Source organism: Cetorhinus maximus, chromosome 9, assembly GCF_964194155.1.
Source record: "Cetorhinus maximus chromosome 9, sCetMax3.hap1.1, whole genome shotgun sequence".
In the NCBI taxonomy this organism is placed as follows: Eukaryota; Metazoa; Chordata; class Chondrichthyes; order Lamniformes; family Cetorhinidae; genus Cetorhinus; species Cetorhinus maximus.
Genome location: NC_135887.1, coordinates 112,604,057 through 112,627,027, shown reverse-complemented (window position 1 = coordinate 112,627,027; position 22,971 = coordinate 112,604,057). Strand labels below are relative to the sequence as shown.

At 43.2% G+C, this 22,971-nt stretch overlaps 1 protein-coding gene across 2 annotated transcripts in view; it reads left to right on the top strand.

Annotated features, from left to right (window-relative positions):
- Nucleotides 1-22,971, top strand: part of LOC144684941 (TBC1 domain family member whacked) — a 166,244-nt gene that overhangs the window by 28,320 nt on the left and 114,953 nt on the right. For both annotated transcript variants that reach the window (XR_013577591.1, XM_078549380.1), the window contains exons 6-8: nt 3,552-3,675; nt 6,951-7,020; nt 8,344-8,458. Coding sequence is in view for 1 of the 2 variants with exons in the window: in XM_078549380.1 (XP_078405506.1) it covers nt 3,552-3,675; nt 6,951-7,020; nt 8,344-8,458 (309 nt within the window). In the remaining variant the exon portion in view is untranslated. The remainder of the gene's footprint in view (nt 1-3,551; nt 3,676-6,950; nt 7,021-8,343; nt 8,459-22,971) is intronic.

The following is a 22,971-nucleotide window of genomic DNA, read 5'->3' as shown; positions in this document are numbered from 1 at the left end:
AAACTTCAACAATTTTAAAACCTTGTTGACACCCATGAGCTTGAAAGTGCTGATGGAATGTAAGGAAAGTGCAAAGATTGCATTCTAATTAAACAAGGATAAATGTTTTATGGAATGTCCCTTTGTGTTTCTTTCTTTAAAGAAATGTACAAGGTGGTATATGCAAAGCATGTGGCAGCAGATTGGTGTTTGTGGCTGTCCACAAGCTAAGGTTGCCAATGCTAGGATACCACGACCTATTGACGTTTAAAGCGTGGCAAACACTGCAAAATTCAGAGGAGTAAACAAGCCCTCAGCAGTTCGAGTATGTGTGAAGAGAAAGATGGGAAGAACTTTAATACCTACAGTGCCTTTCATGACCTCAAGACATCACAAAGCTCTTTACAGCCAACTAAGTTATTTTCTATGGTGTAGTGCATTTTGACATAGGGAATGCAACAGCCAATTTGCACAAACTCCTACAAGCAGCAATGGAGAAAATGTCTGTTCATCTGGTATTTTTTTAGTGACATTGGCTGAAGGATAAATATTAGTCAGAACACAAGGGAGAACCCTCCTTTTATTTAAAATAGTGCTGCTGTAGCATCTTTTATCTGAGAGCACCGACAGCGTCTCAATTTAACGTCTAATCTATAAAACAGCATCTTTAATCGTGCAGCACTCCTTCAGATTGTTATACAAATCAGTTGGGTGTATATCAGTTAATTGTATTCAAGTGGTGGGTATTAAATTGGGACTTGCCTATGCTCATTTATATAGGAACAGGCTGAAAGAGGTTTTGTTGTTGGAGATGTATGGTATGCAATGTATGTCTTTGTAAATAATCTTTATTCACTTAAAAGCTTTTAAGCTCCAGCATTCTATCTTTCATCACCTGGCTATCCAAGTTTTAACAAGTACTGCAATGCTTTGAGTGTCAGCCTGGATTATGTGTTCAAGTCTCTAGAGTGAGGCTTGAACTCTCAACCTTGTGGCTCAGATGAGAATGCTACCCATTGAGCCAAAGCTGACATCTCAAACAGTAAAGCGCAACCATTCTGGAGTACCTTGGACTTGTGTTTCACACCCTTGGGCGACTCATTAATTGTGGGACTCTAGTTGCACTGAGATGGGTTTTGTGGAATGTATGTGAATGATTTTCTATTGATTTTGCCTTGGTTGCCCACTCTCCCCAAGCAAACTCTGAGGGCTTGTCTGCTCCAACACGTTTGGGCAGCTTCACTGATGCTCGGTCACTGGCAAGGCTGTCATTTATTACTCAATTCTAGCCGTCGCCTTGAGATGATGATGATGATGATGATGAGTTGCCTTCTTGAACTTCTGAACCCTGTTTGGTGTAGGTACACCCACAGTGCTGTTGGAGAGGAATTTCCAGGGTTCTGACCCAGCGACAGTGAAGGAGCGATGAAATATTTCCAAGTCAGGATGTTGTATGGCTTGGAGGGGATTTTGCAGGTGGTGGTGTTCCCATGCGTCTGCTGCCCTTGTTCCTCTAGGTAATAATGGGTCACAGGTTTGGAAGGTGCTGTTGAAGGAGGCTTAGCGAGTTACTGCAGTGTATCTGGAAAATGGTATACACTGCTGCCAAAATGCGCTAATGTTGGAGAAAGCAGGCGATTATGGTGGTGGATGGAGTGCCAATCAAGCAAGTTGTGCTGTCTTCAAAGGGAGTAATGGAATAAAGCATCAGAATCTTTCATTGTTCAGACCTCCAACTGATTATCCATTTTGGTGTCTAGAACTTGATGAATGTTCAGAGTTCATTTATTCTAAAGAACACACCCAATTTTACCAACATAGCTCAATGGATAACGTTCTCTTAATAGATGCTGGATAGTCAAAGCTGCAGTTTTTGAGCTGGAACATAAAACTGAGATTCCAGTTGTTTGTTCAAATAGGCCTAAAAGATTCCATTGGGACCAAAGAGCTGGGGGGGGGTGTTCTCCCAGTCTCTGAGCCAACATTCCTGCCTCTACCAATACCTCTCACTCATACATAATTTGCTATTTATAAGGCCTTTCTGTGGGCAAAGTGCCTACTATGTTTGCCTACAGATGAACAGCAATTGTAATTCATTGGCTGTGAAGTGTTTTGGGATGTCCTGAGTATGTGATAAGGTTCTAAGAAGATGCTCTTCTCTCCTTACAGCATGCCCCTTCCCCACTTATCCCAGGAGCAAGCAAGCACTTTGATTTTTTTTGTAGAGTTTGAATGCAGTAAGATCCCTAATGTGCAGGGTCTGAAGTGACAATATCTTAAAGAATTATTTTTTCCCAGTAGCTACGTTAGATGCAAGGTATCCTCTGAAAGGTGGAAACAATTTCACGAACTTGTGGCAACTCACCAAGCATCTAACAATCATCTGGCCTTGCTTTGAAACTGTATTAAAAACATAAGAAATTGGAGTTGGACTAAACCATATGGCCCCTTGAGCTTAGTCTTCCATTCCATGAGTTTATAACTGAACTTCTTCTACCTCACTCAACTTTCCTGTGCTATCTTCATATCCCTAATGTGTTGTTAAACCTACTCAATTCATTGATTAGCCTGCAGTTGGAGCATTGTGCCCAGCTTTGGATGCCTTAGTTTAAAGAGGGCATGCAGGTCACAGAGAAAGTATTGAAAAGCTTTCCCTTGATGATGTCAGGGATGGGATGGTTTTAATACTGAGTGAAGAAACCGGGGCTCTCTTGATGAAACAGAGGGGTAATAATCTGATAGTAGTGTTCCACTTCATTAAGCATTTTGATAAATGTAAATGGGAAAAATGTGGTTAGTGAGCTTGTAGCTGAAATCATAGAATCAAGTTGTACAGTACTGAAGGAGACCATTTGGCACATTGCTATCCAAGTGGTCCCACTTGCCCCCACCCTCACCCCTTTTTCCCCCTAGCCCTGCAAATTCTTCCCTTTCAAGTGCTATGTTTATCCAATTCTATGTTTCATTATTCAGTCTCTTTCCACCACTTTTTTTAGGAAGAACATTCTAAACCGTACTAATCCACTGTCTAAGACCATCTCCTCAGCTCCCCTCTGGTTCTGTTGCCAATTATCTTAACTATTGAGAATACTAAGGCCATCATTAAAAGAGCATTTTTTTCATGCAGAAAGCTGTTGGGACAAAGAAAGGGGAAGCAGACTCCATAATGGCCTTTAAAAGGGAAATGGATAAATATTTGAAAAACACAAAAGTTCATGAGGAAAGAGCAGGAGGAGTGGGATTAATTGGATAGTTTATTCAAAGAGCTGGCATGGGTACAATGGGCTCCCTCTGTGCTGCATAATTCTATAGGGGTAATTTTATGGTTCAGGTTTATCATTTTACCCCCTCTCCAATGTCAATCTTTGAAGCCATTGGAGAATATAATCTGGCAGGGAGTAAACAAATTAAACTCACCCATCTCCTACTTGAGGGTAATGGTGGTCAGATAAAATTTCCCCCTCTGAATCTTTTGTTCATCATTATATTATCAGTCAACTTTCAGTGTAATGCATGCAGCTTTTTAATAGTAAATTCTGCACTCAATTTTTTAACTTATTTTATTTTGCCAGGCATGTCCTACATAGCAGCCATGCTCCTAATGAACATGCAGGAAGAGGATGCTTTCTGGGCTTTGGTTGTCCTACTAGAAAAGCCCAAGTACCTGGCTGGATTTTATGAACATTCGTTAGATACGTATGTGTCACTACTAAGGATTTAAGTGCGCCTGCCGCTCACATTGCGCCTGTCTCACACTGCACCTGTCACTGCGTATGGTTGTCTGTCACACCTGCCACTGAGAATCTAGCTTCTGTTTCATCAGTGTCCTCAGTGTTGCTGAAATGTAATTTGTTAAGGAATCAAATTTAAAACCATGATCACAGAGAGTCAACTTTCAGTCAAATGAAAGACTTTCATTTCTGTAGCACGTTTCTTGGCCTCAAAGTCCCAAAGTACTTCACAGATAACACAGTAATTAGAAGTGTAGTCCCCCTTGTCGTGTAAGAAACATGGCAGCCAATTTATGCAGAGCAAGCTCCCACAAATCACAATGAGTAAATGACTCTGTAAGCTTGAGGTCAATCAATACTCTGCTTGTCTATGTTTTAACACACACAGTCCCGTTCACCTATCACCACTGTGCCTGCTGATCTACATAGGCTCCTGGTCAAGCAGCACTTTGATTTTAAAATTTTCATCCTTGTCCTCAAACTCCTCCATGGCCTCGCCCCTTTCTATCTCGGTAATCGCCTCTAAAGCCACAACCCTCTGCTGTCCAGGCTTCAAGTTATGGAATTCCCTCCCTAAACCTCTCCACCTCTCTACCTCTATTGGCCGATATTTATCCCTTGACCAACATTATTGTAAAAACAGATGGTCTGGTCATTGTCACATTGCTGTTTCTGGAGTTTGCTGTGCACAAATTAGTTGCCACATTTCCTAAAATGCAACAGTTGGCCCCACTTCAAAAGAGTTCATTGACTGTAAAGCACTGTCAGATATCCTGAAGTTGTGAAAGTTGCTATATAAATGCAAGTCTATTTTCTTTCTTTTTATATAGTGTCCTCGGGATGTCCCAAAGAGATTTACAGCCGATTAATTACTTTTTTAAGTATAGTCACTTTTTATGTAAACATGGCAGTCAGTTTACACACAAAGATCCCACAACAATCTGCTTTTTCAGGTGTTAACTGAAGAATAAATGGTAGCCAGGACAGCGAGGGATTCCTACACTTTTTTTTTTCATGTTCACCTGATCAGCCAGGCGTTTGACATCCCATTTGAAAGACAGCACCTCTGTCATTGCAGCTCTTTGTCAGTGCTGCAGTGGGAGTATTGACCAAGATTATGTGGCCTGGCATCTGGAGTTAGGCTTGAAAGCATGATTTACTGACTCAGAGACAAGAGCATGGCCAGATAAGCTGAGGTTGGCTTCTGACCAACATTTAATCCTCAATGAACACTATGAAAAGCAGATGATCTGGCTATTCATCTCATTCCTATTTGGGTGACATTTCTGTGTGCAATTTAGCTGTACCATTTGCCCACTGAAAAACACTTAGAAGCAAATTCAATATTGTAAGTCCTCTGAGTTCCAATAAATGCATGTTTCTTGTTGATTCCAAGTGAAGCCTGATGGTCTTTCTTGTATTATTGTTTTCCTCTCTTTTCTCTTGTTTCCTTCCATGAGTCACCAGCAGTTCAGGGGCAAGTTGGCCTTCTTTAACCTTCCTGGATGTGTGGCAACAATCCAAAAGGATCATTTTCCCTGTATGAGAGGCCTCTGTTTGATGTTAACTTGGGGACCTTGCTTTGGCCTCTTGCGAGTCACCAATTTTAATTGCTCCACCGATGCTCTTGTGACATGCTTTCAGCTGCCTGGGCCTCAAAATGTGGAATTCCCTCTCTAAATCTCTCTGCCTCTATCTCTCCTCCTATAAGACCCTCCTTAAACCCTATGAATTTGATCAAGCTTTTGGCCACATGTCCTAATGTTTCCCTAGATGACTCTGTATCAAATTTTGTTTGATAACGCTCCTGTGTGTGGCCCCTCTTGTAAGCTTTACATTGATTAAGATGCTATATGAATGCATGTTGTTCTTTTAAATCATAGAGTCATAGAGGTCTACAGCACAGAAAAAGGCCCTTCAGCCCATCGAGTCTGCACCGGTCAAACAAGTAACAAACTATCCTAATCCCATTTTCCAGCGCTAGGCCCATAGCCTTATATGCCATGGCATCGCAAGTGCACATCCAAGTACTTCGTAAATGTTATGAGGGTTTCTGCCTCTACCACCCTTTCAGGCAGTGAGTTCCAGATTTCCACCACCCTCTGGGTGAAAAAATTCTTCCTCACATCCCCTCTAAACCTTCTGCCCCTTACCTTAAGTCTATGCCCCCTAGTTATTGATCCCTCCACCAAGGGGAAAAGTTCCTACCTGTCTATCCTATCTGTGCCCCTCATAATTTTAGACACCTCAGTCAAGTACCCTCTCAATCTCCTCTGCTCCAGGGAAAATAACTCCAGTCTATCCAATCTCTCCTCATAACTAAAACTCTCCAGCCCAGGCAACATCCTGGTAAACCTCCTCTGCACTCTCTCGAGTGCAATCACATCCTTCCTATAATGCGGATTCCAGAACTGCACACACTGCTCTAGCTGTGGCCTAACCAGCCTTTTATACAGTTCCAGCATAACCTCCCTGCTCTTATAATTCTATGCCTTGGCTAATAAAGGCAAGTATCCCATTATGCCTTCTTAACCACCTTATCTACCTGTCCCGCTACCTTAAGGGACAAGTGGACATGCACACCAAGGTCCCTCTGATTCTCGGTACTTCCCAGGGTCCTACCGTTCATCGTGTATTCCCGTGCCTTGTTTGTCCTGCCCAAGTGCATCACCTCACATTTTTCCAGATTAAATTCTATTTGCCACTGATCAGACCATCTGACCAGCCCATCTATATCCTCCTGTAATCTTAGGCTATCCTCCTCTCTATTTACCGCCCCACCAATTTTCGTGTCATCCGCGAACTTACTGATCAACCCTCCTACATTCAAGTCTAAATCGTTTATATATATATATATATATATATATATACCACAAACAGCAAGGGACCCAACATCGATCCCTGTGGAACCCCATTGGACACAGGCATCCAGTCACAAAAACACCCCTTGACCATCACCCTCTGCTTCCTGCCACTCAGCCAATTCTGGATCCAATTTGCCAAATTGCCTTGGATCCCATGGGCTCTTACCTTCGTTATCAGTCTCCCATGCGGACCTTATCAAAAGCCTTGCTGAAGTCCAAGTAGACTACATCAAATGCACTGCCCTCATCTACCCACCTGGTCACCTCTTCGAAAAATTCAATCAAATTGGTCAGGCATGACCTCCCCCTAACAAAACCATGCTGAAATCGCGCTGCATTGCATGTGCACACTGAAATCTAACTGTTTGCTTTACAGAATCCAAAGGCACGCCAAAATCTTTCAACAGCTGCTGAAACACCGAATGCCCTGCCTCTGGCAACACATGGTAAGGGCATTATAATAGACCTGTAGCTTTTATCCCAACCAATTTTCTCTCAGATTTAGTAACTAGTCCATCATTCTCAAGCAGAGACCCACCGTATAACGCAAACTTTGTGTTCCCTCCTAGTTCAGGATCGCACACAGGTGTGCTTTCTGAAGCAACTATCATGATTGCGGATATAGAGTAAGGCTGGGATTTGAGATCCTCTCTAGACTAAGCCGTAGGTTTGAAGCATGAGTAATTTGTGGATGTTGTCCAAATCTAGTGATTAAGTGACTACCCTTCTTTACCACTTACCCCTGAAACTAATAAGAGGCCAGTTTACATACTGAAAATTCCATCTCTTTTATACAATTAATGCTTCCTGTTTACTCTTTTCTGTGATTTTTGCTTCTTGGCCACCATGATGCCATTATTGTGGCTCATTATCTACGCACTCCCACAGACTGATTATGCCTCCCGACTTGACCTTGAGCATTGACCTAGATTATGCAGTCTGGTGTCTGGAGTTGGGCTTGAACCCATGATTTACTGACTCAGAGACAAGAGCATGGCCAGCTAAGCTGAGGTTGACTCCTGACCAATGTTTAACCCTCAATGAACCCTAGGTCACCTACTAGTTCACTATTCCTTTGGGTCACTGTGTCTATTACTTGAAGTGCCCCAAATCTCCATCCTCCACTGTCTTTCTCCTTTATCCTCCCTGATTTTACAGGGCCTTCAATTTCCTGCCTCCTACACTCATTGCTCCCCTGTCCAGCCAATGTCACATGCTCTTGCTTCTGCTGGACAGGCTCCTCTTTAAGTATCTTCCACCACGTCTATCTGAATACCCCTTAGGGCAACACAGGATGGGCAATCAATACTGACCTGCCAGTGTCACCCACATCACAAGAAGAAAAATTTCATTTTTTTAAATGGTAGAAGAGCAAATAGATTTTGGTGTCCAGATGCACAGATCCCTAAAAGCATGTGCGCAAATAGAAAGTAATCAACAAGGTTAATATAATATTTGCCTTTATCTCAAGCAACTATCATGGGGAGAAAGTGAGGGAATTCGGGAGAAACCTCTTTATCCAGACAGCGATGACAGTGTTGAATTTGCTACTACATGAATTGTCGCGAATTGTATAGATGCATTTAAGCTCCAACACAAGCCAGTTGGGCTGAATGGCTGGTTTCTGTGCTGTCTGCTCTACATAAGTTTAAATCATAATTAACTGTAAAGAAATTGGAATTGTGTAATTATGAAAAGTACTTTGAACGCTCCTTTCTATCACCTTAATGGGAACAGTACTAATTAGCACACTGTTTAAATCCTGGCAGGAGAATTTGGAAGTGGCACCGTTACTGTTCATCACCACTTGGTTTCTGACCCTTTTTACATCCTTACCCTGCTGGGATTCTGTGTTGGCCATCTGGGATCTAATCATTCTAGATGGTAAGAGCATAATTTCAAAGCAAATATCGCTGATTATCTTTGGATTTATTATTTACAGCAACCAATAAATATGATGGACACAGGCAGCTGCACAGAATAGCCAAGCTTGCATACTTCTATAAAAAAAAAATACATTGAAATAATTCAACCTCAATAGCACGATCCCCTATGATTTTTTTGTGTAGGATCACAGAAGGCTAAAGCACAGGAAAAGGCTGTTCAGTCCATCGTGTTCGTGTGGATTCTCTGAGAAAGCTATCCACTTAGTCTCATTTCTCTTTCATTTTTTACTTCCGATTTTCTACACTTTTCCTTTTTAAATATTTATCCATTTCCCTATTTAAAGCTATCATGAATTCTGCTTCCGTCAGTATTTTTGTTCAGGAGCTCCATGTCTTAACAACCCTCTTCCCTCATCTCTTGATAAGTCTATAACCTCAGTGACAAGTAGAAATAGCTTTTACCCCACATTAGCTATCAAAACTCCACTTCGTTCTTCCACAACTCCTCTTAATCCAGTGAAAAGAGTCATAATTTCTCTGGTTTCTCTTTCTTTAAGTTTCTCCCTCCTTTTTGCCCCTGGATTTTCGAATATTCTTGGGGTGCTTTTGGTGTCTTCTACCATGAAGTCAGATACAAAATACTTGCTCAAAGTCCCTGCCATTTCCTTGTTTCCCATTACCAGTTCCCCAGTCTCACTCCCTAAGAGACCAATGTTTACTTTAGCTACTCTTCCTTTTTATATAATTGCAGAAGCTTTTACTGTCCTGTTTTTATATTTCTTGCTAGGCTACTCTCTCATTCTCATTTCTCCTTCCATATTTTTTAGTCATCCTTTGGGCAAATTTTAGAAACCAACAATCTTTAAGCTGACGACTAACCTTTGCAGTATTGTACACCCTTTATTTCTATTTGATACTATCCTTAATTTGCTTAGTTAGCCATGAATAGTGCAACTTCCTTGTAGAATCTTTCTTTCTCAATATGTCCTTTGAAAGTTACATCCTTACTCTCCTTAAGTGTCTGCCATTGCTTCTATACAGTCTTATGTTTTAGCCTATTTTCCCAGTCTACTTTAGCCATTCCACCTTCATACCTTTGTAATTGCTTTTATTTAAACTTAAGACACTAGATTCAAATCCAAGTTTCTCGCCCTCAAACTGATTGTGAAATTCATCAATTATGATCACGTTTCCCAAGAGGATCCTTTACTATGAGATTGTTAGGTAATCCTGTCTCATTGTATATTTCAGTCTAAAATAGCCTTTTCCCTGGTTGGTTCCCTAATGTATTGTTCTAAGTGTGACTTGGAGGAGAACTTGCAGATGGTGGCGGTGTTCCCATGTGTCTGCTACCCTTGTGCTTCTAGGTGGTAGAAGTCACAGGTTTGGAAGGTACTGTGAAAGAAGCCTTTATGATTTTCTGCAGTCCATCTTGTAGCTGGTACACACAGCTGCTGCCACAGCGAAATGGTGATGGAGGGAGTGAATGCTTAAGGTGGGATGCCAATCAAGTGGGTTCCTTTGTCTTGTTTCCTGAACTGTCATTGAGTATTGTTGGAGTTGCATTTGCCCAGGCAAGTGGGGAGTATCACACTCCTGACTTGCACCATGTAGATAGCAGACGGGGTGTCTTGTGGCACAGTCATAGCGTCCCTACTTCTGAGCCAGAAGCGCCGGGTTCAAGTCCCACTCTGGGACTTGATGGCCACAGAGGATACGTTGTAATGGGCCAAACATGATTACCAACCTGCAAATCCTTCCAATAGGTCTATGGCAGGCGGTAAGAGCGGGAGAGTTCTCCTGGTCAGTAAGAACCTGCAGAAAGCAAACCACTGCAGTACCTTGCCAAGCGTAACCATGGACCAACACATGGAAGTCCATGGTTGCCAGTGCCTTCTTAGGGCATGGTACCTGAAGAGAGAGAGCGAAGGTGAACAGGCTTTGGAGAAAAGGTGTGTTACCCACTGCAGAATTTCTAACCTCTGCCCTACTTGTGGAATCACAGTGCTCCAGTTGAGTTTCTGTCAATGGTGATCCCAAGGATATTGATGGAGGTGGTTTCAGCAATTTTTTTAACAAAAAAGGAAGGAAAGAAAGACTTGCATTTCAAATGCTTTTCATGACCACTGGATGTCTCAAAGCACTTTACAGCCACTGAAGTACTTTTGAACTGTACCCACTGATATAACATAAGAAACACAGCAACCAATTTGCACACAGCAAACTCCCACAAACAGTCATCTAATAATTACCAGACCACCTCTTTTTTTTGTATTGTTGATTTGCCAGGAAGAATTACCCAGCTGTATTTCAAAATAGTGCCATGGGATCTTTTAAGTCCATCTGAGAGGCTGACAGGACCTCGCTTTTAACATCTCACCTGAAAGACGGTACCTCCAACAGTGCAGAATGCCCCCTGTCCTAAACTGGACTATCAGCCCAGATTTTTTTTTTTGTGCTCAAGTCTTGGAGCGGGACTTAAACCCACCCACCACCTTATGACTTAGAAGTAAAAGTGACACTATGATATAATGCAGTTGACTGTCAAGTGGGGATGATTGGATTCTTTCTTGCTGCAGATGCCATTGCCTGGCAGTTGTATTGTGCAAATATTACTTGCCACTTATCAGCCCAAGCCTAAATGTTGCCTGGGTTCTTGACTGCTTCAGTACCTGAGGAATTGCAAATAGTACTAAACACAGTACAATGATCAACAAACATCCCCACTTCTGACCTTACGGTGGAAGGAAAGTCATTGATGAAGCAGCTGAAGATGGTTAGGCCTAGCACGCTATTCCTTTTTGCCACACTCGGTCAAATGCTGCCTTGATGTCAAGGGTAGTCACTCTTGTCCATAACAAAAACAAAATTACCTGGAAAAACTCAGCAGGTCTGGCAGCATCGGCGGAGAAGAGTACAGTTGACGTTTCGAGTCCTCATGACCCTCCATTCTGCTGAAGGGTCATGAGGACTCGAAACGTCAACTGTACTCTTCTCCGCCGATGCTGCCAGACCTGCTGAGTTTTTCCAGGTAATTTTGTTTTTGTTTTGGATTTCCAGCATCCGCAGTAGTTTTTTGTTATTTTCACTCTTGTCCATGTTTGGCCCAAGCTGCAATGAGGCCTGGAGCCAGGTGTTCGGGTGGAACCCAAACTGAACATTGGTGAGCAGGTTATTGCTGTGTGAATGCTGCTTGATAGCACTGTTGACAACACTTTCATCACTTTGTGGATTACTGAGAGTAGGCTGATGGGGCGGTAATTGGCCTGATTGGATTTTCCTGCTTTTTGTGAACAGGACATACTAAGGTAATTTTCCACATTGTACTGGTTCAGCTTGGCTAGGGGCACAGCTAGTTCTTGAACACAAGTCTTCCGTACTACAGCCATGATGTTGTTAAGGACCATTGGCTTTGTATCTGGGCGACATTCTTGGTGTGGTACTGTGGGAGTGCTGCATTTGCTGGAGGTGCCATCTTTCAGATGAGGCATTAAACTGGCTTCCCAGGTGGCACAATTGAAAAATAGTTCAGAACTCTTCTAATAATATTTCTCTCCTCGACCAGCACAATCAGGGATACATCAACTGATTCAATCATTCAGTTGTTGTATACGGGAGTTGTTGTATACTGTGCACCAGTTGGCTGTCACATTTGCTTGCTTAGCAACAATGACTACAATTGGACGTTGGTTGTAAAGTGCTTTGGAATGGTTTGAGGATGTGAAAGGCAATTTATAATTGTGAGTACAGGAAGGAAATGATTAAAATGTGTGTCACTCTGCTTCCCTAGCTTGTATGTTCAGTGAGAATTTGACTGCTTACTTTGGCAGGCATTAGGGAAAAGCTGACATTTGCAACTCCACACCAGGGCCCATTCTGGTACCAGCCCATGCCAGGAATAAAACACAGGTGCTGGGCTGGAGTGCTCCCACCAGACTATCCCACTTACCAAATGTGGTGCAGCAACTCAAAAAGGCCTCCTTTGGCAGCACTTCACAAACCTGCAGTGTTTTTCTCCCCAGCCACAGAAGGGCAGAGGCAGCAGGTGCATGGGAACATCACCAGCTGCAAGTTCCCTTCCATCCTGCCTCAAATATTTCAGCCTTTCCTTTATTAAAGTAGTGTTTTTGGCAGGGGGCGGGGGAAATGCAAATAACTCGATCACATCTAATTTGCTAAAGATAGCTTTTTGCACTATTTCCTGGATCGTCATTCCAGGAAGATAGCTAATTGACCAGTGCAGCTATGTGTAGTGGCTGAGAGCATGTGGAGTAAATGAATTAACTCTTACACAACCAGCTACATATACATTAAAACAAACATACGCAGTTAACCTAGCCTCCCAAGCCCCTGACCTCTACCACAGAGACTAGAACAGAAGGTGCATGGGAACACCACCACCTGCAGGTTCCCCTCCCAAGTTGCACACCATCCTGACGTGGAACTATACCGACCATTCCTTCACTGTTGCAGTCAAAATTTTGGAAATCCCTCCTTAACAGCACTGCGGGTGTACCTACACCACATATATACTGCAGCAGTTCAAGATGACCATGACCTTCTCAAGGGCAATTGGGGAAGGCCAATAAATGCTGGCCTTGCCAGTGACACTGACATCCCAAGAATGAATTCAAAGATAAAAAACACAAAAGCACAAACAACATTGTAACTGCACCTGGAATTCTGATCCATACCCTGGGTTTGACTCTACTCCCTCCCCAAAAGGAAACCACTGGCTCATTCTCCTGTTAGGGCCCTTGGACAGAAAACTACTGCATCTGTACTGAGGGGTGTTGGAGAATATTGTAACACTGTGGAAAACACTGTGCAGCTTCCCCTGGTATCTCTGTAATATTCTGTGAAAACACCACTGCTCATTTACGAAGACATCTGTCCTGGTTCTGATCAAGAAAGCCAGCTGGTGAAGGATAGACTAGAGCCAATCTTACACATTTTTTGTTTATTTACAGAATTACACATTATAAGCTTATGCCTCCTAACCCAATAAACACATCTTTAGACTGTGTCTATTTATGGGAGGCTGAAGTGAGTACCAAGTTAATGCCTATCACCTATGTACAATTAAACAACTAATAGGCAATTAATACTGCACAACCCATAACTGTCACTGAATAGCAATAGGAGCAACTTTGATTTAACATCAGTCAAACATACTCCATTGCCCAGTACTGAGGCCGTGCTGCAATGCCACAGGTGCTGCCTTTTGGAACAGATGTTAAATCAGGCTTGTCCACATTTCCATTTTCTTTTCTCACTTGGATTATGATCCCAGCTGATGTTACTGCTGGACAAGTTGGATCCCAGGGTGGAAATTGGCTTGGTAGATCCTAACTTTTTTTTTGTTTAGAAACGTGGAGAGTGGCCACTGAACAGAGTCACAGGAGTCAGCTGATGAACTTTTAACAATAGAATAAAACATTTATCAAACAAGAAAATATGAACTATATTAGAATACTCTTTCACCCACAACTATACCTTTTATAGATATATGCAGATTCACAAGGATAACACAAGTTACAAAAGCTATCTCTCATGCTCACAGGAAGTACATAGTCTGTGTAAACCAGTAGGCGATCTGTGGTCAGACACACCACACTCTGAAATCAAGCGGCAGATGCCATCACGTTTGAGTGATAAATCAAAGTTATCCCTAAATCTATTCTGTACAGTGACAGTTATGAGGTGTGCAGTATTAATTGCCTATTAGTTCTGTTTAATTGTAACAGGTGATGGGCATTAACTTGATATTCATTTCCGCCTCCCATAAATAGACACAGCCTAAAGATGTGTTTAATGGGTTAGGAGGCATAAGCTTGTAATGTTTAATTCTGTAAATAAGCATTTTAAAAATGTATAAAGATTGGCTCTAGTCTATCCTTCACCAACTGGCTTTCTTGGATCTCCCATCAACTACCCCTAGACATTCATCACCCCTTAAGCCAACTGGTCTCACTGAACTCCTTTTACAAGAGTGTTTCCAGTCTCCACTCTCAAAGGACCTGCTTTGGAATCTTCTCCCAAACGATGCTTTCTCTTGGATGACTTCCACAAGGGTCCACCTCCAAGGTTTCAAACTCTCCTTCCGATGTTCCTCTCCCTTGGATCGTCATGTGCAATCAAGCTTTGCCTTCCATACACACTCTCTATTACTCAGCTGTGCCAACAGAATGCCACTGCTTCACATGCCCAAAGTAAGGAGTCACCAAACTTTGGCTGTCTTCTTGGATCTTCTGGCTTCCAACAAGCCTATTTTGCTTTAAGTCTGCATCCTGTAGCTTTCTCCCATTAAGCTTGGAGCCTTCCTCCCTGCTCCTTACTTTCACTTCCACTGAACAAGACCTTGTTCAGATTCTTGTTCTTTTCCCTTGACTTCACTGTCTTTCTGGGACCTTTTCTCCTCTACCACTCCCTGGTTTTGGGACTTTTCATTCTTTGGAACCTGCTTCCTGCAGTCCCCTCTCCTATGTCCAGCTACTCCTGGCACCTGCTTCCAACTGAACTGAAACCACTTTTCTGTTTTTCTCTGTCTCTGTGGGTCCCTTTCCCTGGACCCCTGTTACTAGGCAACAGCACAGTTTTTTTTTCTACCTGGTGTTTGTTTCAACTTCCCTTCAAGAGTCATTAAGGCTCATTAGAATGCAGGCATCTTTTAAAGTGAAACCAAAACTCAAGTTCCCCTCTTTCTTAACACATACATACAGAAATACAAATTAAACATCAACTTAAAGCTAAAACTCATTCCTAACACCCACAAATACAAATACAACTTAGTTAAACTATCTCTAGTTCCTAACACTTGAGGTTGATGAGCAAATTTCGGAACAATAGGGATTGACAACATTAAACATGAATTTCAAAAAATAAGTTGAGGTTTGAAGGAAAGAAATCATTCGCTGAGCAAAAATAAAGCAACGTCTAAGCAATAAACTGATTTTTTTTTTAAACCTGAGTAACTAATAGATAACCATTGGTACAATTTAAGCTTGTCATGGACAAAGAAATAGACAAGTTGCAAAAAAATGTTTTGGATTGGGGGAGAGTGGATTTTAGTAAAATAAGGTAGGGTCTGGCCAAGGTAAACTGGGAACAGCTACCTGTGGGGAAATTTACAGAAGAGCAGTGGGGGGCGTTCAAAAAGGAAATGGGGAGGGTACAGGCTCAACATGTTCCCTGTAGGGTGACAGGAAGGAGTAACAAGCCCAGGGAACCATGGATGACCAGAGATATTCAGGATACGATGAGAAGGAAAAGAGAGGCTTTTAGCAGGTACAAGGGAAGCAAATCAGCTGAGGCATTAGTGGAGTACAGAAAGTGCAGGGTGAAGCTTAAGAAAGCAATTTGGAGAGCAAAGAGGGGATATGAGAAAGCTCTGGTTGGTAAAAGTAGGGAAAATCCCAAGATATTCTATAAGTATATCAATGGGAAGAGGATAACCAGGGGAAGAGTAGGACCCATTAGGGACCAAGGGGGCAATCTATGGGTGGAGCCAGAGGACATCGGTAGAGTGTTGAACGAATACTTCACATCCGTCTTCACCCAAGAGTATGAGGATGAAGGTATGGAACTCGGGGAGAGAAACTGCGAGGTTCTTGAGCAAATTGACATAGGGAGTGACAAGGTATTGGAGATGTTGGCAGACTTAAAAGTGGACAAATCTCCAGGTCCAGATGATTTGTGTCCCAGACTGCTGAGGGAGGCAAGGGAGGAGACCGCAGGGGCTCTGACCCAAATTTTTAATTCCTCTCTGGCCACGGGGGAGGTGCGAGAGGACTGGAGAACAGCTAATGTGGTTCTGCTATTTAAGAAGGGTTGTAGAGCTAAGCCAGGGAAATACAGGCCAGTGAGTCTCACATCAGTGGTAGGGAAACTATTGGAGAAAATTCTGAAGGAGAGAATCTATCTCCACTTGGAGAGGCAAGGTTTGATCAGGGATAGTCAGCATGGCTTTGTCAGAGGGAGGTCATGCCTAACACGTTTGATTGAATTTTTTGAGGAGGTGACCAGGTGTGTAGATGAGGGTAGTGCAGTTGATGTAGTTTTTATGGATTTCAGCAAAGCCTTTGACAAGGTCCCACATGGGAGACATATAAAGAAGGCAAATGCACATGGGATACAGGGTAATTTGATGAGGTGGATTCAAAATTGGCTTGGTTGTAGGAGACAGAGGGTGATGTCAGAAGGATGCTTTAGTGACTGGAAGCCAGTGTCCAATGGCATACCACAGGGATCTGTGCTGGGTCCACTATTATTCGTCATTTATAGAAATGACATAGATGACTATGTGGGGGGTAGGATTCGTAAGTTTGCGGACAACACAAAGATTGGCTGGGTGGTTAACAGTGAGGTTGAGTGTCTTGGGCTACAAGAAGATATAGACAGGATGGTCAAATGGGCAGATAAGTGGCAGATGGAATTTAACCCTGAAAAGTGTGAGGTGATACACTTTGGAAGGAGTAATTTGACAAATAAACAGCATGACACTAGGGAGTTCTGAGGAACAAAGGGACCTTGGCATGTGGTCCATACATCTCTGAAGGCGGAGGGGCATGTTAGTGTGGTGGTGAAAAAGGCATATGGGACACTTGCCTTTATCAATCGAGGCATAGGTTACAAAAGTAGGGAGGTCATGTTGGAGTTGTATAGAACCTTGGTGAGGCCACAGCTGGAGTACTGTGTGCAGTACTGTTCGCCACATTAAAGGAAGGATGTGATTGCACTGGAGGGGGTGCAGAGAAGATACACCAGGATGTTGCCTGGGATGAAACATTTAAGTTATGAAGAGAGGTTGGATAGACTTGGGTTTTTTTCGTTGGAGCAGAGAAGACTGAGGATGACCTGATCGAGGTGTACAAGATTATGAGGGGCATGGACAGGGTGATAGGGAGCAGCTGTTCCCCTTAGTTGAAGGGTTAGTCACGAGGGGACACAAGTTCAAGGTGAGGGGCAGGAGGTTTAGGGGGGATGTGAGGAAAAACTTTTTTACGCAGAGGGTGGTGATGGTCTGGAATGCACTGCCTGGGAGGGTGGTGGAGGTGGGTTGCCTCACATCCTTTAAAAAGTACCTGGATGAGCACTTGGCTTGTCATAACATTCAAGGCTATGGGCCAAGTGCTGGTAAATGGGATTAGGTAAGTAGGTCTGGTGTTTCTCACATGTCGGTGCAGATTCGATGGGCCGAAGGGCCTCTTCTGCACTGAGCGATTCTGTGATTAGGTTATGATAGGGTGTGTGTGTGTCTGGCTCATTCCCTGTCTCAGGATGTCACTCACTCGTTCACCTTCACTCACAGTATGAGTGGGTATGTGTATGTGTGGGGGTAAGGGTGAGTGAGAACGTTGATACTGGGAATGAGCCAGACGCATGCTCCCACTCTCGCTTCCAACATTTTGAGCACTGGCTCCGCGGGCCAGAATGGAGGCATAACAGGCCGCATCTGACTCGCAGGCCCGTGGTTGGACAGGCCTGTATTAAACCAAGTCCCTGTCTGCCCACTCAAAAATGTGAAAGATCCCATAACACTGTTTCAAAAAACAGGGGAGTAATCCCCAATATCCTGGCTAACATTCACCCTTCGCGCAATCTCAAAAATACAAATTATCTGGTCACTGTCATGTTGCTGTTTGTGAGAGTTTGCTGTGTGCAAATTGGCTGTTGCGTTTCCTACATTACAACAGTAACTATACTTCTAAATTACTTCAATGGTTTTGGGGCAGTCTGAGGTTGTGAAAGATGCTATATAAATGCAATTTATGGAAAATCCATTTTCTTTCTTGACAGCAAGAGGAGCAGTCAGAGACCTAGATTTATGAGTTGAAGTTGTGGTCAGCCATACATTGATTGCCCTCAAGAAGAGGCATATTTTTATTCGTGAACCTTTCGTAAAAGTATTCAAGTCAACAAGGTTGGCACTCGTTAGTGCTTTTTCACATTGGAACTTGCTGTCTGCGAATTGACTCCCGTGTTTCTTGCATCACACCAAAACTGCACTTTAAAAAGTACTTTATTGGCTGTAAAGCATTTTGGGACGTCCTGAGGTTGACAGTACTATATGAATGCGTTTTTTCTGAGAGTGGAGCGTGGCAGTGGAGGTCTATGAGGAACATTAATTGGGTTAATACCTTGTTTATAATGTGACTTGAAACAAATGTGTTACAGATTCATACAATAATGTCTCCTACCATAATCTCTACCCCACAGACATGCACAAACTGGCACAATGCCCTGTGTGGATACCAATGTCACATGGACAGTGTGTTGAAATTCAGATTTATTCACAGATTATTTTAGATTTGTCGCCCAAGTTGAAAAGCCCCTCCAAAGGAAATGGTTACCAGTCACAATTGTACATTGGACCAACTGCATCAAAACTTTTTCGGTGTTTTTACCTTCAGGTGCCAATTCTCACCCACGCGTGACGTTTTTGATCATGCTAGCCCTGGCCTAGTTCCAGGTGTATGTATATTTAAAATCCGAATTTTATAAAAGTCCTCACACGATTATGGCATTGATAACAAAAGAGGAAGAATTTTGCCGAAGGGGTTTAGTCTACAGAGGCAGATCAGTGGTTAGGGTGTGTTCAGGCTGTGCCTTCGTTGTAGCTGTGAAGTGGTTTCTGGCCCTCAGTGACACTCCATTTATGCTATCAACCTGAGATCAGCAGCTGAACTGAACTGACTCCGGGACTATTGCAGAATGTTTTTGTTGGAGCGGCGGTCTCCCACTAATCCAAAAGTCACTCAAAATCTTCCTGTTGGAGTGGTCTCCTCCCACTGGTATATCCAAAAGCTACTCTGAATCTTCAGGCAATTGTAAACTTGACTGCTGTTGGTTTTAAAATCACATTTCACCATCACCCACATTTTCTCTGGATTTAATTTCTTCTTTTAAAGATATTCATTCTTGGATGTGGGTGTCGCTGGCACGACTATTTATCGCCCATCCCTAATTGCCCTTAGAAGGTGATGGTGAGCCACCTCAACAAAAACAGAATTACCTGGAAAAACTCAGCAGGTCTGGCAGCATCGGCGGAGAAGAAAAGAGTTGATGTTTCGAGTCCTCATGACCCTTCAGTAGAACTGAGTAAAGTTAGGAGAGGGCTGAAATATAAGCTGGTTTAAGGTTTGGAGGGGGGGGGGGGGTTGTAGGGACAAGCAAGCAGTGATGGGAGCAGATAATCAAAAGATGTCACAGACAAAGGAACAAAGAGGTGTTGAAGGTGGTGATATTATCTAAGAGAATGTGCTAATTAAGAATGGATGGCAGGACACTCAAGGTACAGCTCTAGTGGGGGTGGGGTGGGGTGGAAAGACTGACAGGGCATTACAGTTATAGATTTAAAAATGATGGAAATAGGTAGGAAAAGAAAAATCTATATAAATTATTGGAAAAAACAAAAGGGAGGGGGAAGAAACGGAAAGGGGGTGGGGATGGGGGAGGGAGTTCAAGATCTAAAGTTGTTGAATTCAATATTCAGTCCGGAAGGCTGTAAAGTGCCTAGTCAGAAGATGAGGTGCTGTTCCAATGCAGCAAGCCAAGGACAGACATGTGGGCAAGAGAGCAGGGTTGGAGTGTTAAAATGGCAAGCGACAGGGAGGTTTGGGTCTTTCTTGCGGACAGACCGCAGGTGTTCTGCAAAGCGGTTGCCCAGTTTACGTTTGGTCTCTCCAATGTAGAGGAGACCGCATTGGGAGCAACGAATGCAGTAGACTAAGTTAGGGGAAATGCGAGTGAAATGCTGCTTCACTTGAAAGGAGTGTTTGGGCCCTTGGACGGTGAGGAGAGAGGAAGTGAAGGGGCAGGTGTTGCATCTTCTGCGTGGGCATGGGGAGGTGCCATAGGTGGGGGTTGAGGAGTAGGGGGTGATGAAGGAGTGGACCAGGGTGTCCCGGAGGGTACAATCCCTACGGAATGCCGCCAGGGGGGGTGAAGGGAAGATGTGTTTGGTGGTGGCATCGTGCTGGAGTTGGCGGAAATGGCGGAGGATGATCCTTTGAATGCGGAGGCTGGTGGGGTGATAAGTGAGGACAAGGGGGACCCTATCATGTTTCTGGGAGGGAGGAGAAGGCGTGAGGGCGGATGAGACAAAACGTAAACTGGGCGACCGCTTTGCAGAACACCTGCGGTCTGTCCGCATGAAAGACCCAAACCTCCCTGTCGCTTGCCATTTTAACACTCCACCCTGCTCTCTTGCCCACATGTCTGTCCTTGGCTTGCTGCATTGTTCCAGTGAAGCCCAAGGCAAACTGGAGGAACAGCACCTCATCTTCCGACTGGGCACTTTACAGCCTTCCGGACTGAATATTGAATTCAACAACTTTAGATCTTGAACTCCCTCCCCCATCCCCACCCCCTTTCCATTTCTTCCCCCTCCCTTTTGTTTTTTCCAATAATTTATATAGATTTTTCTTTTCCCACCTATTTCCATCATTTTTAAATCTATACCCGTAATGCCCTGTCAGTCTTTCCACCCCACCCCCACTAGAGCTGTACCTTGAGTGTCCTGCCACCCATTCTTAATTAGCACATTCTCTTAGATAATATCACCACCTTCAACACCTCTTTGTTCCTTTGTCTGTGACATCTTTTGATTATCTGCTCCTATCACTGCTTGCTTGTCCCTACAACCACCCCCCCCCCCCAACTTCTCTCCCCCCACCCCCCCACCTTAAACCAGCTTATATTTCACCCCTCTCCTAACTTTAGTCAGTTCTGCTGAAGGGTCATGAGGACTCGAAACGTCAACTCTTTTCTTCTCCGCCGATGCTGCCAGACCTGCTGAGTTTTTCCAAGTAATTCTGTTTTTGTTATGGTGGGCCACCTTCTGCTTGAACTGCTGGTAATGATTTGATACAACTGACTTGCTTGCTAGACTATTTCAGTAGGCAGTTATAAAATATTTATAAAGTGCTTTACATTACCGCAGAATGTCCCAGAGTGTTTTGCAGTCAATGAAGTATTTTTGTTTAAAGTGTAGTCACTGTTCTATTGCAGGAAATGCATTAATTTAGTTAAAAATCAGATTGGTGTGGCGCTGGAGTCACATATAGGCCCAGAACAGGTAAGGGTGGCAGATTGTCTTCCCTTAAGAACATAAGTGAACCAGTTGGGTTTTTACAACAACCTGACAACTTCAAGATCACTTTTACTGATCCCAGCTTTTTTATTTATTTCTTTTGAAGAGATTGAAATCATTCTGAAACTGTGTCATGGTGGTTTTTGAGCTCATGTTCTTATGAAATAATAGAGAATAAGTAACAGAAGCAGGAGTAGGATTTCCAGCCCCTCAAGCCTGCTCATCCATTCAATAAGATCAACTCCACTTTCCTGTCCTACCCCTCAGATCCCTTGATTCCCTTAGAGTCCAAAAATCTATCATTCTCAGTCTTGAATATACTCAGTGACTAAGCATTCCCAGCTCCTGGGGTAGAGAATTTCAAAGATTCATAACCCTCTGACTGAAGAAATCTCTCCTCATCTCAATCCTAGATGACTAACTCCTTATCCTGAGACTGTGCCCCTGTGTTCTAGACTCTCTAGCCAAGGGAAACCGCTGCCTCTGTCTTCCCTCTCCCGGGGTCCATGATATGACTAACTGGTATGCAAAAGCAAAAACCCCAGCCACTCATGGTTTTGATGGAGTAAATAAGGAGAACCTGTTTCCACATGCAGGAGAGTCAGTAATCAGAGGACATAAATTTAAGGTAATTGGCAAAACAACCAGGGGGACATGAGAATTTTTTTTTCACGCAACAGATTGTTGTAATCGAGAAGATACTGCATGAAAGGGCAATGGAAGTCAATTCAAAAAGTTTCAGAAGGGAAATGGGTAAATGCCTAAAGCAGAGAGATTTTGCCAGACTTATGGGGAAAAGAGCAGGGGAGTCGGACTAATTGGATAGCTCTTTCAAAGAGACAGCACAGGGACAATGGGCTGAATGACCTACTCCTGTGCTGTAAGAATCTATTCATTTAACTTTATGCATTGGAGGTTTTGCACCAACTACTGGGATGTGCAAGAGAGCAACTTGAAGTGTCAGAACTTTTCATACCTTCCCCAGAGAGGATTGGAAGTGTAGTAACCCCAGTTGGTTCCCGTCGAGCAGGGGCCCAATGTGATTTTCACAGTAAGAAATATATAACTACAAATGTACTCTTGGTGAAATCATTCCAGTTGAGCTAATCTGCAGTAGTGGTGAAATTGAGGCATTCCCTTTTTGAATGGATTGAGAACTATTTTTATGTGATCCTTAAAATAATATTTTGAAGAAAATATACCTTGTCTCTGTAACCTCCATAGTCAAAAATTCCTGGCTGGTCTTCCATATTTCATCCTCTGTAAACCTCAGCTCATCCAAAACCTTTCCATTAAGTGTACACTCAGCCCCCTCTGCTCCAGTGCAGATATTCCTAGAATCTCAAGTCTCTACTCATAGTTATGGTTCCCCCTCCTGGATTTTGTGCAATTGTAGTCAGTTATAGTATGTCCCCAAA